Source organism: Somniosus microcephalus, unplaced genomic scaffold (genome assembly GCF_052327205.1).
Source record: "Somniosus microcephalus isolate GS21.2 unplaced genomic scaffold, FLI_Smic_1.0 unresolved_chr7, whole genome shotgun sequence".
NCBI lineage: Eukaryota > Metazoa > Chordata > Chondrichthyes > Squaliformes > Somniosidae > Somniosus > Somniosus microcephalus.
In genome coordinates, this window is record NW_028225185.1 from 7,601,664 (window position 1) to 7,619,700 (window position 18,037).

Sequence of the window (18,037 nt, forward strand, 5' to 3'; positions counted from 1 at the left end):
TTTTTGTGCTCGAGTCTTCGGAGTGGGACTCGAACCCACGACCTTCTGACTCCAAGGCGAGAGAGAGCGCTACCCACTGAGCCACGGCTGACGCTAAGCCCTTTGGGAAAGAAGGACCTGGGGCAATTCCTCGCAAACTCTTAACGAGACGCCCAAAAACAAACCTGCCGCACCAGTTGGTTTCTGTTATGCTTCAGTAAGACCAACGATCCATCGCTCATTCACTTGTCTTTCGTGAAAAAGTGTTTAACAAAACAAATGCTGGTGTTGGGGAGAATGAAGGATAAAGATGGGGCAGTACTGAGGGAGCGCCGCACTGTCGGAGGGGCAGTACTGAGGGAGCGCCGCACTGTCGGAGGGGCGGTACTGAGGGAGCGCCGCACTGTCGGAGGGGCGGTACTGAGGGAGCGCCGCACTGTCGGAGGGGCAGTACTGAGGGAGCGCCGCACTGTCGGAGGGGCGGTACTGAGGGAGCGCCGCACTGTCGGAGGGGCAGTACTGAGGGAGCGCCGCACTGTCGGAGGGGCGGTACTGAGGGAGCGCCGCACTGTCGGAGGGGCAGTACTGAGGGAGCGCCGCACTGTCGGAGGGGCAGTACTGAGGGAGTGCCGCACTGTCGGAGGGGCAGTACTGAGGGAGCGCCGCACTGTCGGAGGGGCAGTACTGAGGGAGCGCCGCACTGTCGGAGGGGCAGTACTGAGGGAGCGCCGCACTGTCGGAGGGGCAGTACTGAGGGAGCGCCGCACTGTCGGAGGGGCAGTACTGAGGGAGCGCCGCACTGTCGGAGGGGCAGTACTGAGGGAGCGCCGCACTGTCGGAGGGGCAGTACTGAGGGAGCGCCGCACTGTCGGAGGGGCAGTACTGAGGGAGCGCCGCACTGTCGGAGGGGCAGTACTGAGGGAGCGCCGCACTGTCGGAGGGGCAGTACTGAGGGAGCGCCGCACTGTCGGAGGGGCAGTACTGAGGGAGCGCCGCACTGTCGGAGGGGCAGTACTGAGGGAGTGTCGCACTGTCGGAGGGGCAGTACTGAGGGAGTGTCACACTGTCGGAGGGGCAGTACTGAGGGAGCGCCGCACTGTCGGAGGGGCAGTACTGAGGGAGTGTCACACTGTCGGAGGGGCAGTACTGAGGGAGTGTCACGCTGTCGGAGGGGCCGTCTTTCGGATGAGGCGTTAAACCGAGGCCCCGTCTGCTCTGTCAGGTGGATGTAAAAGATCCGAAGCCACTATTGGAAGAAGAACAGGGGGGAGTTCTCCCCGGTGTCCTGGGGCCAATATTTATCCTTCAACCAACATCACTAAAACAGATGATGTTTTGTGGGAGCTTGCTGTGCTCAGATTAACTCCGCACATTACAGCCAATAGGGCACTTCAAAAATGCTTCTTTCCTTCTCACTGTCTTTCCTTTCTTTCCAATATATCCTGTGAGTTCCTAATTGCTCAGAGAGGCCGTCACCACTCCCTCGGGGTTAAGTAGCACAGGGGGAGTCCTTGCCAACATGTCTCCCTTAAGCAGCAGCACCAGAGGAGAAGATTAGATTGTCATTTGCCTCATTGCTGCTTGCGGGATCTTGCTGTGTGGGTTTCAATACAATGGGAGTCAATGGGAAAGGGTTTGGGTCCAATGGGATTCAATACAATGGGAGTGAATGGGAAAGGGTTTGGGTCCATTGGGATTGTGTACAATGGGAGTGAATGGGAAAGGGTTTGGGTCCATTGGGATTGTGTACCGTGGGAGTGAATGGGAAGGGGTTTGGGTCCATTGGGATTGTGTACAGTGGGAGTGAATGGGAAAGGGTTTGGGTCCATTGGGATTGTGTACAATGGGAGTGAATGGGAAAGGGTTTGGGTCCATTGGGATTGTGTACAATGGGAGTGAATGGGAAGGGGTTTGGGTCCATTGGGATTGTGTACAATGGGAGTGAATGGGAAGGGGTTTGGGTCCATTGGGATTGTGTACAGTGGGAGTGAATGGGAAGGGGTTTGGGTCCATTGGGATTGTGTACAATGGGAGTAAATGGGAAGGGGTTTGGGTCCATACGGGATTGTGTACAGTGGGAGTGAATGGGAAGGGGTTTGGGTCCATTGGGATTGTGTGCAATGGGAGTGAATGGGAAGGGGTTTGGGTCCATCGGGATTGTGTACAATAAGAGTGAATGGGAAGGGGTTTGGGTCCATTGGGATTGTGTACAATGGGAGTGAATGGGAAACGGTTTGGGTCCATCGGGATTGTGTACAATGGGAGTGAATGGGAAGGGGTTTGGGTCCATCGGGATTGTGTACAATGGGAGCGAATGGGAAGGGGTTTGGGTCCAATGGGATTGTGTACAATGGGAGTGAATGGGAAGAGGTTTGGGTCTATTGGGATTGTGTACAATGGGAGTGAATGGGAAGGGGTTTGGGTCCATTGGGATTGTGTACAACGGGAGTGAATGGGAAGGGGTTTGGGTCCATTGGGATTGTGTACAACGGGAGTGAATGGGAAGGGGTTTGGGTCCATTGGGATTGTGTACAATGGGAGTGAATGGGAAGGGGTTTGGGTCCATTGGGATTGTGTACAATGGGAGTGAATGGGAGGGGGTTTGGGTCCATACGAGTTTGTGTACAGTGGGAGTGAATGGGAAGGGGTTTGGGTCCATTGGGATTGTGTACAATGGGAGTGAATGGGAGGGGGTTTGGGTCCATACAAGATTGTGTACAATGGGAGTGAATGGGAAGGGGTTTGGGTCCATTGGGATTGTGTACAATGGGAGCGAATGGGAAGGGGTTTGGGTCCATTGGGATTGTGTACAATGGGAGTGAATGGGAAGGGGTTTGGGTCCAATGGGATTGTGTACAATGGGAGTGAATGGGAGGGGGTTTGGTCCATTGGGATTGTGTACAGTGGGAGTGAATGGGAAGGGGTTTGGGTCCATTGGGATTGTGTACAATGGGAGTGAATGGGAAGGGGTTTGGGTCCATTGGGATTGTGTACAATGGGAGTGAATGGGAAGGGGTTTGGGTCCATTGGGATTGTGTACAATGGGAGTGAATGGGAAGGGGTTTGGGTCCATTGGGATTGTGTACAATGGGAGTGAATGGGAAGGGGTTGGGGTCCATTGGGATTGTGTACAGTGGGAATGAATGGGAAGGGGTTTGGGTCCATTGGGATTGTGTACAATGGGAGTGAACGGGAAGGGGTTTAGTCCATTGGGATTGTGTACAATGGGAGATGAATGGGAAGGGGTTTAGTCCATTGGGATTGTGTACAATGGGAGTGAATGGGAAGGGGTTTGGGTCCATTGGGATTGTGTACAATGGGAGTGAATGGGAAGGGGTTTAGTCCATTGGGATTCTATGCATGTATCAGCTCTGTGTTTATCTGAAGTTCATGCTATTTCCGACTAAATTCGAGAACCATATTGTTTTAATAAAATAACCTGCAGAATGACGCATCTGCTCCCTCGGGGCTAATTAGTGCGGTGAGGTGTGATTTGGGTGTTGTGGGGATACGAGCAGTCAGCACTGATGCTCGGCCCTGTCAGGGGCACCTGTCATCTCCCTAATTACCACATACCCTACATGACAGTTTAGTGTCACTCCCTTAATCTGCAATTAAAGCACAATGCGGGACTTTCTTCAGAGAGATAACACAACAATAAGTCTGCTCGCCTCAATAATTTGTGAAGTTCATGTACTTTATGGTATGCAGTAAAGAATAAAGAAAGATCTTGCATTTCTCCAGCGCCTTTCACCACCTCAGGACGTCCCAAAGCGCTTTACAGCCAATGAAGTACTTTTTTGAAGTGTGGTCACTGTTGTAAAGTAGGAAACGCGGCAGCCAATTTGCGCACAGCAAGCTCCCACAAACAGCAATGTGATAAATGACCGGATCATCTGTTTTAGTGATGTTGGTTGAGGGATAAATATTGGCCCCAGGACACCGGGGAGAACTCCCCCTGCTCTTCTTTGAATAGTGCCGTGCAATCATTTACCTCATAGGGTAGACGGGGCCTCGGTTTAACGTATCATCTGAAGGACGGCGCATCCGACAGTGCGCTGCTCCCTCAGTACTGCCCCTCCGACAGTGCGGCGCTCCCTCAGTATCGCCCCTCCGACAGTGCGGCACTCCCTCAGTACCGCCCCTCTGACAGTGCGGCGCTCCCTCAGTGCCGCCCCTCCGACAGTGCGGCGCTCCCTCAGTACCGCCCCGCCGACAGTGCGGCGCTCCCTCAGTACCGCCCCTCTGACAGTGCGGCGCTCCCTCAGTACTGCCCCTCTGACAGTGCGGCGCTCCCTCAGTACTGCCCCTCCAACAGTGCGACGCTCCCTCAGTACTGCTCCTCCGACAGTGCAACGCTCCCTCAGTACTGCTCCTCCGACAGTGCGGCCCTCCCTCAGTACCGCCCCTCCGACAGTGCGGCGCTCCCTCAGTACCGCCCCTCCGACAGTGCCGTGCTCCCTCAGTACTGCCCCTCCGACAGTGCGGCGCTCCCTCAGTACCGCTCCCTCAGGCAGCACGGTGGCATAGTGGTTAGCACTGTTGCCTCACAGCGCCAGGGACCCGGGTTCGAATCCGGCCTCGGGTGACTGTCTGTGTGGAGTTTGCACATTCTCCCCTTGTTTGTGTGGGTTTCCTCTGGGTGCTCCGGTTTCCTCCCACAGTCCAAAGATGTGCGGGTTAGGTTGATTGGCTATGATAAATTGACCCTTAGTGTTAGGGGGATTAAATACGTGGGGTTATGGGGATAGGGTGGGATATGTGTTGGTGTAGGGGTTACGGGGATCGGGTGGGATATGTGTCGGTGCAGGCTCGATGGGCTGAAATGGCCTCTATCTGCACTGTGGGGTTTCTGTGATTACTGCCCCTCCGACAGTGCGGCGCTCCCTCAGTACTGCCCCTCCGACAGTCCGGCGCTCCCTCAGCACTGCACTGGGTGTGCGCTAGGCTAGATACTGTGCTCAAGTACATTACAACAGTGACCACACTTCAAAAAGTACTTCATTGGCTGTAAAGCGCTTTGGGACATCCTGAGGTGGTGAAAGGCGCTGGAGAAATGAAAGATCTTTCTTACTTTCTCACTCTCTTTACTCTCTCCCTCACTCTCTCTCTCTGGAATGCTACCCACTGAACCACAGCTGACACCGAGGAAAGATAACTCCTCTTTTAAATGATTTATGTGCAGCATTATGTGAGTATGGGAGAGAGAGAGGGGGCTGCTGCAGGGAGGGAGAGAAGAGGGGGTGCTTCAAAAATCCTGAGGTCGCATTGACGGGAGCCGCTCGCTGTGGCCGGCGGCGAGCTCCGATCCCACGGATCATTTGATTCAACGTGATTCAATCTCGCTGCGGCCTGCGGCTACCGAGCGGAAGGGGGCAGCCTCGTGAGCTGAGAGCGCGGGGGTTTAATCGCGTTGGGGATTTACTCATATCGGAGAGGTCAGTGGAAAGGGCGGTAATTCAATTAGACCCTGGTCGTAGCTTAGCCCGTGCCGGCTTTCCATCTTGACACAGATTGGATCGGATTTCAAAAGCTGGGGCTGTTCTTTAACCTTGCACTGCGCTAATTCTCACGGAGGTCAGTAATTAATCCTTCTCCATCCGACTTCCCTCCTCCCTCACCTTCAGCTGAGCCACAACTCCCGCTGCCCGTATCCTAACCCGTTGACCCATCGCCCGCTGTTGCTCGCTGGCCTACATTGGCTCCCGGTCCGGCAACGCCTCAAGTACAAGTTCTCATCCTCGTCTTCAAATCCTTTTGCGGTTTTGCCCCTGTACCCTCCGCCTACCCTTCGTCCCTCTCCCCATCCCGAACCCTCCACTCCTCCAATTCTGGCCTCTTGCGCATCCCCCCGATTTCCATCGCTCCACCATTGGCGGCCGTGCCTTCAGCTGCCTGGGGCCCCGAGCTCTGGAATTCCCTCCCTAAACCTCTCCGCCTCTCTCTCCTCCTTTAAGACGCTCCTTAAAACCGACCTCTTTGACCAAGCTCTGGGTCACCTGTCCGAATATCTCCTGATGTGGCTCGGGGTCAAGTTTTGTTTGATGATCGCTCCTGTGCAGCGCCGTGGGACTTTTTACGATGTTAAAGGCGCTATATAAATACAATTTGTTCTTATTGTTAATCTTTGGATGCAAAGACAATCAAGGGATATGGTTCGAGTGCGGGAAGGTGGAGTTCAGGTAGAAGATCAGACATGATCTTATTGTGTGGGGGCCACACTGGCCGGGAAAGTTTCCGACTCCATCCCTGGTCAAACCCGCGGAGCTCAGCTGGAGTGCTATAGTTGACCTCCGGACCCCTGTGCTGGGGAGCGGGAGAAATCATCCAGGTTTGCCGCTCAGGATTCCGGTGCAGCAAAAGAAAAACTTGCATTTATACAGCGCTTTTCACGAGGGAGTGCCGCACTGTCGGAGGGGCGGTACTGAGGGAGCGCCGCACTGTCGGAGGGGCAGTACTGAGGGAGCTCCGCACTGTCGGAGGGGCGGTACTGAGGGAGCGCCGCACTGTCGGAGGGGCGGTACTGAGGGAGCGCCGCACTGTCGGAGGGGCAGTACTGAGGGAGCGCCGCACTGTCGGAGGGGCGGTACTGAGGGAGCGCCGCACTGTCGGAGGGGCGGTACTGAGGGAGCGCCGCACTGTCGGAGGGGCGGTACTGAGGGAGCGCCGCATTGTCGGAGGGGCAGTACTGAGGGAGCGCCGCACTGTCGGAGGGGCGGTACTGAGGGAGCGCCGCACTGTCGGAGGGGCGGGACTGAGGGAGCGCCGCACTGTCGGAGGGGCAGTACTGAGGGAGCGCCGCACTGTCGGAGGGGCAGTACTGAGGGAGCGCCGCACTGTCGGAAGGGCAGTACTGAGGGAGCGCCGCACTGTCGGAGGGGCGGTACTGAGGGAGCGCCGCACTGTCGGAGGGGCGGTACTGAGGGAGCGCCGCACTGTCGGAGGGTCGGTACTGAGGGAGCGCCGCATTGTCGGAAGGGCGGTACTGAGGGAGCGCCGCACTGTCGGAGGGGCAGTACTGAGGGAGCGCCGCACTGTCGGAAGGGCAGTACTGAGGGAGCGCCGCACTGTCGGAGGGGCGGTACTGAGGGAGCGCCGCACTGTCGGAGGGGCAGTACTGAGGGAGCGCCGCACTGTCGGAGGGGCGGTACTGAGGGAGCGCCGCACTGTCGGAGGGGCAGTACTGAGGGAGCGCCGCACTGTCGGAGGGGCAGTACTGAGGGAGCGCCGCACTGTCGGAGGGGCAGTACTGAGGGAGCGCCGCACTGTCGGAGGGGCCATCTTTCAGAGGAGATGCTAAATTGAGGGACTAATTCGATAGGTCTTTCACAGAGCTAGCACAGGCACGATGGGCTGAATGGCCTCCTTCTGTGCTGGGAGTTTGTATAATTTTACTAAACCCACTCAGCACCGGCAAGGCTAAAATCCGACATGGTTTCTCTCCCATCTTAAACACGAACGGCAGTGGCTGACTGCTGCGTGAGGTACGGTAGCGTAGTGTTTATGCTACTGGACTATTAAGGTCTGGACTCATAATTCGGAGAATGCGAGATCAATTGCACCACTGCAGTTTGAGAATTTGAATTCAGTTTCAAAAAATAAAATCTGGAAGTAAAAAGCTGGGGTCAGTAAACGTGACCATGAAGCTGTCGGATTGTCGTTGAAGCCCATCTGGTTCACTGATGTCCTTTAGGGAAGGAAATCTACCGTCCTTACCCGGTCTGGCCGGGTATATGTGACTCTAGTCCCACAGCAATGTGGTTGACTCTTAACAGCCCTCTGAAATGACCTAGCGAGACACTCAGTTGTACCAAAGCAAGTTGGTTCAAGGAGGTGGCAGCTCACCCCCTTCTTCTCAAGGGGCAAAGAGGGATGGGCAATAAATGCCGGCCTTGCCAGCGACACCGACCTCCCGAGAATGACTCTTTAAAAAGTCGGTTGGGTGCCGTTTGATGCTTCACCGTGGTGGCTATTCTTCCCAGGAAGTCTCCCGACATTGTTAAGTCAGCCGGCTATTCGACTGCACTGGGCATTGCGGCTGACCGGCACACGCCGCGCACTTTCCATCAGGGTTCGCACGACCGCCATCGGGATGTGGGGTTAACCAGGTTGGTTTATTCCGCACCCCACCCACACCCCAAACCCCGCTTCCTTAACCCCAGGAGGCAAGGAGGGTAATGACAGACCCGCCCACCACTCCGTCCTGTCTCCTGGGCCGAAACTGGGCACGGAGCGGTAATCAAGCCTGGGACCTTCCAGGAGGTGTGCGACAGAGTGCCACAACTTGACCGGCGTGGGGAGGATGAGCCGGTCTTTGCCGGAGGGGGGTGGCGGGGGGGTGCGCAGAGGGCGGCCCTTGCCTGCTCACCTCCACGATGTCGGTGTTGGTCCGGCTCTCGTGGGGCTCGTTGTACTCCGTGTACTTCAGCAGCACTTTGTCCATGTCGGTGCTGGCGTACTGGAAGAGCTTGTTGGAGTGGTTGAAGATGATGAGGGCGATCTCACAGTCGCACAGCACGCTCAGCTCGTACGCCTTCTTCATCAGCCCGAACTTCCGTTTGGTGAACGTCACCTGGGGTGGGGAGGGGGAGGGAGGGAGTCAGGGATCAAGTGGGAAAGAGAGAGAGAGAGAGAGGGAAGAATGAGAGTTAGAGGTAAGAATTTAATCAGATGCTTGAAAGAATGGGAAAAATTGAAGAATTGCACCTTTCACCACCTCAGCACGTCCCAAAGTGCTTCACAGCCAATGAAGTACTTTTTTTGAAGTGTGGTCACTGTTGTAATGTGAGAAACGCGGCAGCCAATTTGTGCACAGCAAGCTCCCACAAACAGCGATGTGACAATGACCAGATTATCTGTTTTTAGTGATGTTGATTGAGGGATAAATATTGGCCCCAGCACACCGGATGCCACTTGGGGCAACCCCAAGTCATGAAAGGTGCTATGGAAATGCAATTCATACTTTACTCTCTTTTCCCGCTTTGTTTACAGATTGTCAACCTTTGCAAATTCTTTCTAAAGCTGTAATTTTCTTTCCATTGGGACAGTGTAGAGGGAGCTTTACTCTGTACCTAACCCGTGCTGTACCTGCCCTGGGAGTGTTTGATGGGACAGTGTAGAGGGAGCTTTACTCTGTATCTAACCCGTGCTGTACCTGCCCTGGGAGTGTTTGATGGGACAGTGTAGAGGGAGCTTTACTCTGTATCTAACCCGTGCTGTACCTGCCCTGGGAGTGTTTGATGGGACAGTGTAGAGGGAGCTTTACTCTGTATCTAACCCGTGCTGTACCTGCCCTGGGAGTGTTTGATGGGGACAGTGTAGAGGGAGCTTTACTCTGTATCTAACCCGTGCTGTACCTGCCCTGGGAGTGTTTGATGGGACAGTGTAGAGGGAGCTTTACTCTGTATCTAACCCATGCAGTACCTGCCCTGGGAGTGTTTGATGGGACAGTGTCGAGGGAGCTTTACTCTGTATCTAACCCGTGCTGTACCTGCCCTGGGAGTGTTTGATGGGACAGTGTAGAGGGTGCTTTACTCTGTATCTAACCCGTGCTGTACCTGCCCTGGGAGTGTTTGATGGGACAGTGTAGAGGGAGCTTTACTCTGTATCTAACCCGTGCTGTACCTGCCCTGGGAGTGTTTGATGGGACAGTGTAGAGGGAGCTTTACTCTGTATCTAACCCGTGCTGTACCGGCCCTGGGAGTGTTTGATGGGACAGTGTAGAGGGAGCTTCACTCTGTATCTAACCCGTGCTGTACCTGCCCTGGGAGTGTTTGATGGGAGAGTGTAGAGGGAGCTTTACTCTGTATCTAACCCGTGCTGTACCTGCCCTGGGAGTGTTTGATGGGACAGTGTAGAGGGAGCTTTACTCTGTATCTAACCCGTGCTGTACCTGCCCTGGGAGTGTTTGATGGGACAGTGTAGAGGAAGCTTTACTCTGTATCTAACCCGTGCTGTACCTGCCCTGGGAGTGTTTGATGGGACAGTGTAGAGGAAGCTTTACTCTGTATCTAACCCCGTGCTGTACCTGCCCTGGGAGTGTTTGATGGGACAGTGTAGAGGGAGCTTTACTCTGTATCTAACCCGTGCTGTACCTGCCCTGGGAGTGTTTGATGGGACAGTGTAGAGGGAGCTTTACTCTGTATCTAACCCGTGCAGTACCTGCCCTGGGAGTGTTTGATGGGACAGTGTAGAGGGAGCTTTACTCTGTATCTAACCCGTGCTGTACCTGCCCTGGGAGTGTTTGATGGGACAGTGTAGAGGGAGCTTTACTCTGTATCTAACCCGTGCTGTACCTGCCCTGGGAGTGTTTGATGGGGACAGTGTAGAGGGAGCTTTACTCTGTATCTAACCCGTGCTGTACCTGCCGTGGGAGTGTTTGATGGGACAGTGTAGAGGGAGCTTTACTCTGTATCTAACCCGTGCTGTACCTGCCCTGGGAGTGTTTGATGGGACAGTGTAGAGGGAGCTTTACTCTGTATCTAACCCGTGCTATACCTGCCCTGGGAGTGTTTGATGGGACAGTGTAGAGGGAGCTTTACTCTGTATCTAACCCGTGCTGTACCTGCCGTGGGAGTGTTTGATGGGACAGTGTCGAGGGAGCTTTACTCTGTATCTAACCCGTGCTGTACCTGCCCTGGGAGTGTTTGATGGGACAGTGTAGAGGGAGCTTTACTCTGTATCTAACCCGTGCTGTACTTGCCCTGGGAGTGTTTGATGGGACAGTGTAGAGGGAGCTTTACTCTGTATCTAACCCGTGCTGTACCTGCCCTGGGAGTGTTTGATGGGACAGTGTAGAGGGAGCTTTACTCTGTATCTGCTGGGTTTGTGAGATCGAGTGGGGTGGGGGTGTCTCTCCCTCTCGTTCCCTGCTGCCCTCCCTCCAGCCCCAGCCGTCCTCGAGCATTGTTGGCCCACCGTTCTCCACTTTGCAGGAGAATCGTGGCATTTTAATCCTAATTACAGTGCGACTGCTGGAAGTCCCTAATTAAGAATCTAAATTTAGTAATTTATGTTAAAAAAAAAGCTGTCCTACACGGTGTCTGTTAATGCTACTATATATAGATGCCTGATTATGCAAATGTCTCCATTCCTCAATTAAATCCTTCTGCAGCTATTCACAAGTACAGTACAAGAGGTAATGGATTCCTGTACCTGCACCGTCCTCGCCCTTCGTAGCCATGTAGGAACAGGAGGAGGCCATTCAGCCCCTCGAGCCTGTTCTGCCAGTCAATTAGATCGTGACTGATTCAGGAACATAGGGACAGGGGGAGGCCATTCAGCCCCTCGAGCCTGTTCTGCCAGTCAATTAGATCGTGACTGATTCAGGAACATAGGGACAGGGGGAGGCCATTCAGCCCCTCGAGCCTGTTCCGTCTTTCATGGCTGATTCAGGAACATAGGGACAGGGGGAGGCCATTCGGCCCCTCGAGCCTGTTCCGTCTTTCATGGCTGATTCAGGAACATAGGGACAGAGGGAGGCCATTCAGCCCCTTGAGCCTGTTCCGTCTTTCATGGCTGATTCAGGAACATAGGGACAGAGGGAGGCCATTCGGCCCCTCGAGCCTGTTCCGTCTTTCATGGCTGATTCAGGAACATAGGGACAGAGGGAGGCCATTCGGCCCCTCGAGCCTGTTCCGTCTTTCATGGCTGATTCAGGAACATAGGGACAGAGGGAGGCCATTCAGCCCCTTGAGCCTGTTCCGTCTTTCATGGCTGATTCAGGAACATAGGGACAGGAAGAGGTCATTCAGCCTCTCGAGCCTGTTCCATCGCTCATGGTTTATTCAGGAACATAGGGACAGGGTGAGGCCATTCAGCCCCTCGAGCCTGTTCCGCCGTAAGTGGTAGTCAATGAGGTGGACTGGGGACTCTTGTAAAGAGACCCCCGCGACTGTTCCACAGCCAAGTTTTCCACCCCCCCCACCCACCGCCACGCACCCTCCCCAATGGCTGCGGTGGGCAAATGGACTACGCGGTGTGGTACTGAGTCTGTGCAGACCTGCACGGTCCCCGCCTCCGTCCCGGCTCGCTTCTGTGTCAGCTGGGATACGATTCCAGTGGCCTTTACCTTTGCCCCCGGGGAATGGATTAACCAGTCCGTTAAATGAGGACAAGATTAGGCTCGACGGTGATGCAGCCCACGGTCGAACGGCAAGCCTATCTGCTTCAATTTTTAAGAAGGGCCATTTGGAGCACCGCAGGGATCGGTCCTAGGACCCCAGCTATTCACAATATATATTAATGATCTAGACGAGGGAACTAGATGTAATAAGTTTGCAGACGACACAAAGCTGGGTGGGCGTGTGTGCTGTGAGGAGGATGCCGAGAAACTCCAGTATGATTTGGACAGGTTGGGTGATTGGGCAGAAGCATGGCAGATGCAGTATAATGTGGATAAATGCGAGGTTATCCACTTTGGTGGCAAAAACAGGAAGGCAGATTATTATCTGAACGGCAATAGATTGGGAGAAGGGGAAGTGCAACGAGACTCGGGTGTCCTTGTGCACCAGTCGCTGAAGGTAAGCAGCAGGTGCAGCAGGCGGTTAAGAAGGCAAATGGTATGTTGGCCTTTGCAGCGAGAGGGTTCAAGTACAGGAACAAGGATGTCTTGCTGCAGTTGCACAGGGCCTTGGTGAGACCACACCTTGAGTATTGTGTGCAGTTTTGGTCGCCTTATCTGAGGAAGGATGTTCTTGCCATGGAGGGAGTGCAGCGAAGATTCACCAGGCTTATACCTGGGATGGCAGGAATGATGTACGAGGAGAGATTGGGTCGATTGGGCTTATACTCGCTGGAGTTTAGAAGAATGAGAGGGGATCTCATTGAAACTTATAAAATTCTAACAGGATTAGACAGACTAGATGCAGGAAGGATGTTCCCGGTGGCGGGGGAGTCCAGAACCAGGGGTCACAGTCTAAGGATAAGGGGTAAGCCATTTAGGACAGAGATGAGGAGGAATTTCTTCACCCAGAGAGTGGTGAACCTGTGGAATTCTCTACCACAGAAGGCAGTAGAGAGGCCAATTCATTAAATATATTCAAGAAGGAGTTGGATATATTTCTTAAGGCTAAAGGGATCAAGGGATATGGGGAGAAGGCAGGGACAGGGTACTGAATTTGGATGATCAGCCATGATCGCATTGAATGGCGGAGCAGGCTCGAGGGGCCGAATGGCCGACTCCTGCTCCTATCTTCTATGTTTCTATGTTTGGAGGAGGCTGGCCTGTGGAAGCACGTGCCCCAGTGAGAATCCTCGGCGATGGGGGAGCGGATAAAAGCGGGAGTAGGGGGAAGTGGGAGCAGTATTATGAGTAAAGACCAGTCCCGCCACGTACCTGTCGGTTGCGCTCGTCTAAGATGCGAGTGATCTGAATCTTTTTGCGCCCCATCCTGTCAGCGGGGGCGGGGGGGGGGGGCCTCGGGAGGCTGTCGGGTCTGAAGACGGTTCCTGCTCGAGTCCGCTGGGAGTCCCTCAGATCATTGCCGACGCTCTGCCCTTCCCCGGGTCAGTCAAACGTCCAATCCTGCAAGGGGAAGAAATTCAGCGTGAGATCTCAGGGAGTGGAGGAGAAGGGGTGGGGGCGGGGGGGGGGGAATTCCCGGAACCCAGTCGCCCCTCAACTTCCTGAATATCATTGCACCGAATTACATCGAGCGTACAGCAGAGAAACAGGCCATTCGGCCCAACTGCTCCGTGCCGGTGTTTATTCTCCACATAGCCTCCTCCCGCCCCTCTTCATCTCATCCTATCAACACAACCCTCCAGTCCTTTCTCCCTCATGTGTTTATCCAGCTTCCGCTTAAATGCATCGACACTATTCGCCTTGACCACTCCCTGTGGTAGCGAGTTCCACATTCTCCCCACTCTCTGGGGAAAGAAGTTTCTCCTGAATTCCCTATTGGATTTACTAGTGACGATCTTCTATTGATGGCCACTTAAGACCTGTGCTCCCTTATTAAACATCCGTCAGGAGAATCTTTTTCATATTCGTTCATGAGATGTGGGTGTCACTGGCAAGGCTAGCATTTATTGCCCAGCCCTAGTTGCCCTTGAGTGTCTGATACCTACTTAAATTTGAAGAGCTGTGGGGGGAAGAGGAGTTCTCCCCTGGTGTCGTCGGGCCAATATTTATCCCTCAACCAATATTTATCCCTCAACCAACATCACTTTAAAAAAAAGCAGATGATCCCGTCATTTATCACACTGCTGTTTGTGGGAGCTTGCTGTGCGCAAAATTGGCTGCTGCGTTTCCCACATTACAACAGTGACCACACTTCAAATATGATGTGGAGATGCCGGTGTTGGACTGGGGTGGACAAATGCGAGAAGTCACACAACACCAGGTTATAGTCCAACAGCTTTATTTGAAATCACAAACTTTCGGAGCGCTGCTCCTTCGTCAATTCCACACCATTCACACCTTTGATTGCTGTGATTATCTCTCTGCCGAGGTGTGATAAAGGGCAGTTAGAAAGATTACCTGTAATCATCTGGCAGTGTTCTCTGACTTTATATGCTGTGCCTATATGCATCTCTCCACTTCACCTGACGAAGGAGCAGCGCTCCGAAAGCTTGTGATTTCAAATAAAGCTGTTGGACTATAACCTGGTGTTGTGTGACTTCTCACACTTCAAATAGTACTTCATTGGCTGGAAAGCGCTTTGGGACGTCCTGAGGTGGTGAAAGGCGCTGGAGAAATGCAAGATGTTCTTTCTGGAAGGTGAATGCAATGGCGGGGGGCTGGCAGGAGGAGAGCGGGGAGTGGGTTTCCCAGTCCCAATCCCAGCCCAGGTCCTAGGATCTACCTAGTGTGTACCATCGACAAGATGCACTGCAGCAACTCGCCAAGGCTTCTTCGGCAGCACCTCCCAAACCCGCGACTTCTACAACCTAGAAGGGCAAGGGCAGCAGGCGCATGGGAACACCGCCACCTCCAAGTTCCCCTCCGAGTCACACACACCATCCTGACTTGGACATATATCGGGCCGTTCCTTCATCGTCGCTGGGTCACAATCCTGGAACTCCCTCCCTAACAGCACTGTGGGAGCACCTTCACCACACGGACTGCAGCGGTTCAAGAAGGCGGCTCACCACCACCTTCTCAAGGGGCAACTAGGGATGGGCAATAAATGCTGGGCCTTGCAGCGACGGCCACATCACGTGAACAAATTTTTTAAAAATCCTTCTCCGGTTTCTGCGGAGCTGGCTGCTCTCAGGTGGGTAGCAGTGCAGGGAGCACCAGAGATGGCCTCAGCATCATTGGGCCAGGGTACCTGCCCCGATCGTGTGTGTGTGTGTGTGTGTGTGTGTGTGTGTGTGTGTGTGTGTGTGTGAGCTCAACCCCTCCTCACTCTGACACTGATATACCACCTCTCGTAACTCTGAAAAGTAAAAAGACTCGCGTTTCTCCAGCGCCTTTCACGACCACCGGACGTCCCAAAGCGCTTTACAGCCAATGAAGTACTTTTTGAAGAGTGGTCACTGTTGTAATGTGGGAAACGCGGCAGCCAATTTGCGCACAGCAAGCTCCCACAAACAGCAATGTGATAATGACCAGGTCATCTGTTTTTGGTGATGTTGGTTGAGGGATAAATATTGGCCCCAGGACACCGGGGAGAACTCCCCCCTGCTCTTCTTCCAATACTGGCCGTGGGATCTTTTACATACACCTGAGAGGGCAGACGGGGCCTCGGTTTAAAGTCTCATCCGAAAGATGGAGCTCCGACAGTACTGCCCCTCCGACAGTGCAGTGCTCCCTCAGTACTGCCCCTCCGACAGTGCGGCGCTCCCTCAGTACTGCCCCTCCGACAGTGCGGCGCTCCCTCAGTACTGCCCCTCCGACAGTGCGGCGCTCCCTCCGTACTGACCCTCCGACAGTGTGGCGCTCTCTCAGTACTGCCTCTCCGACAGTGCGGGGCCCCCTCAGTACTGCCCCTCCGACAGTGCGGCGCTCCCTCAGTACTGCCCCTCCGACAGTGCGGCGCTCCCTCAGTACTGCCCCTCCGACAGTGCGGCGCTCCCTCAGTACTGCCCCTCCGACAGTGCGGCGCTCCCTCGGTACCCGCCCCTCCGACAGTGCGGCGCTCCCTCAGTACTGCCCCTCCGACAGTGCGGCGCTCCCTCCGTACTGACCCTCCGACAGTGTGGCGCTCCCTCAGTACTGCCTCTCCGACAGTGCGGGGCCCCCTCAGTACTGCCCCTCCGACAGTGCGGCGCTCCCTCAGTACTACCCCTCCGACAGTGCGGCGCTCCCTCAGTACTGCCCCTCCGACAGTGCGGCGCTCCCTCAGCACTGCAGTGGAGTGTCAGCCTAGATTTTTGTGCTCGAGTCTCTGGAGCGGGACTCGAACCCACGACCTTCTGACTCAGCGGCGAGTGTGCTGCCCACTGAGCCACGGCTGACACACTGAGGGAGGGAAGTGTTTCGTCACAATTCTGCGGCGATCGAGAGTGTGGGGGCAGGCTCGATGAACCAGCTGATCTTTTCCTGCCCGCCAGTCTACGTATCAGCGGAGCTGGGTCAGAGATGGGTCTGCTTTGCATGCTCCAGGGCTGGTACTCTCTGCTCGTGGGTCGGGGATCTGCTGTTGAACTTGAGCAACCTCAAGCTGCGTGCAAGGCGGTGAGGGGGAATTCCACTGAAGGTAGATCGGCCCATTTCATGCAGATGTTGAGTCACAATGGGCAGGGTTGGAAATTAGCCCGAAGCCATTTTGCGATAATATGCACAAATTTTGCTCATTAATGTTGTCACCGTACATTCACTTTCATCTGGTACTGTACGGCCCGTGTGTGTGTCCCAGTGTCAGCTCCTGTACATGTACAGTACACACAGCGGGTAAAAGGGAACGATTCACTCCCGTCTGGGACTGTACGGCCCGTGTGTGTGTCTCAGTGTCAGCTCCTGTACATGTACAGTACACAGCGGGTAAAAGGGAATGATTCACTCCCGTCTGGGACTGTACGGCCCGTGTGTGTGTCTCAGTGTCAGCTCCTGTACATGTACAGTACACACAGCGGGTAAAAGGGAAACGATTCACTCCAGTCTGGTACTGTACGGCCGTGTGTGTGTCTCAGTGTCAGCTCCTGTACATGTACAGTACACAGCGGGTAAAAGGGAATGATTCACTCCCGTCTGGTACTGTACGGCCCGTGTGTGTGTCTCAGTGTCAGCTCCTGTACATGTACAGTACACACAGCGGGTAAAAGGGAACGATTCACTCCCGTCTGGTACTGTACGGCCCGTGTGTGTGTCTCAGTGTCAGCTCCTGTACATGTACAGTACACAGCGGGTAAAAGGGAATGATTCACTCCCGTCTGGGACTGTACGGCCCGTGTGTGTGTCTCAGTGTCAGCTCCTGTACATGTACAGTACACACAGCGGGTAAAAGGGAACGATTCACTCCCGTCTGGGACTGTACGGCCCGTGTGTGTGTCTCAGTGTCAGCTCCTGTACATGTACAGTACACACAGCGGGTAAAAGGGAACGATTCACTCCCGTCTGGGACTGTACGGCCCGTGTGTGTGTCTCAGTGTCAGCTCCTGTACACGTACAGTACACACAGCGGGTAAAAGGGAACGATTCACTCCCGTCTGGTACTATACGGCCCGTGTGTGTGTCTCAGTGTCAGCTCCTGTACACGTACAGTACACACAGCGGGTAAAAGGGAACGATTCACTCCCGTCTGGGACTGTACGGCCCGTGTGTGTGTCTCAGTGTCAGCTCCTGTACATGTACAGTACACACAGCGGGTAAAGGGAACGATTCACTCCCGTCTGGGACTGTACGGCCGTGTGTGTCTCAGTGTCAGCTCCTGTACATGTACAGTACACAGCGGGTAAATGGGAGTGATGCAGTCCTGTGTGGTACTGTAAAGTTCGTGTGTTGCCCATGTCTCTCACACACACACACCAGCATTACCAATCATTCATATTCCCAGCAAGCTACAGCTGCTAGCTCTAGGAACACGGGAATAGGAGGAGGCCATTCAGCCCCGCGAGCCTGTTCCACCATTCAATTAGATCATAGATGATCTGCAATATGGGGTGGGAATTC

General features: G+C 54.4%; 1 protein-coding gene across 3 annotated transcripts in view; it reads right to left on the bottom strand.

Annotated features, from left to right (window-relative positions):
* The window catches only part of LOC147086443 (myocyte-specific enhancer factor 2D homolog), a 107,995-nt gene that overhangs the window by 56,547 nt on the left and 33,411 nt on the right, over positions 1-18,037 (bottom strand). For all 3 annotated transcript variants that reach the window (XM_085978542.1, XM_085978541.1, XM_085978540.1), the window contains exons 2-3: positions 13,316-13,504; positions 8,348-8,551 (exon numbers count right to left, since the gene is read on the bottom strand). In XM_085978542.1, the coding sequence (XP_085834668.1) occupies positions 8,348-8,551; positions 13,316-13,369 (258 nt within the window). In that variant the 5' untranslated portion in view covers positions 13,370-13,504. The remainder of the gene's footprint in view (positions 1-8,347; positions 8,552-13,315; positions 13,505-18,037) is intronic.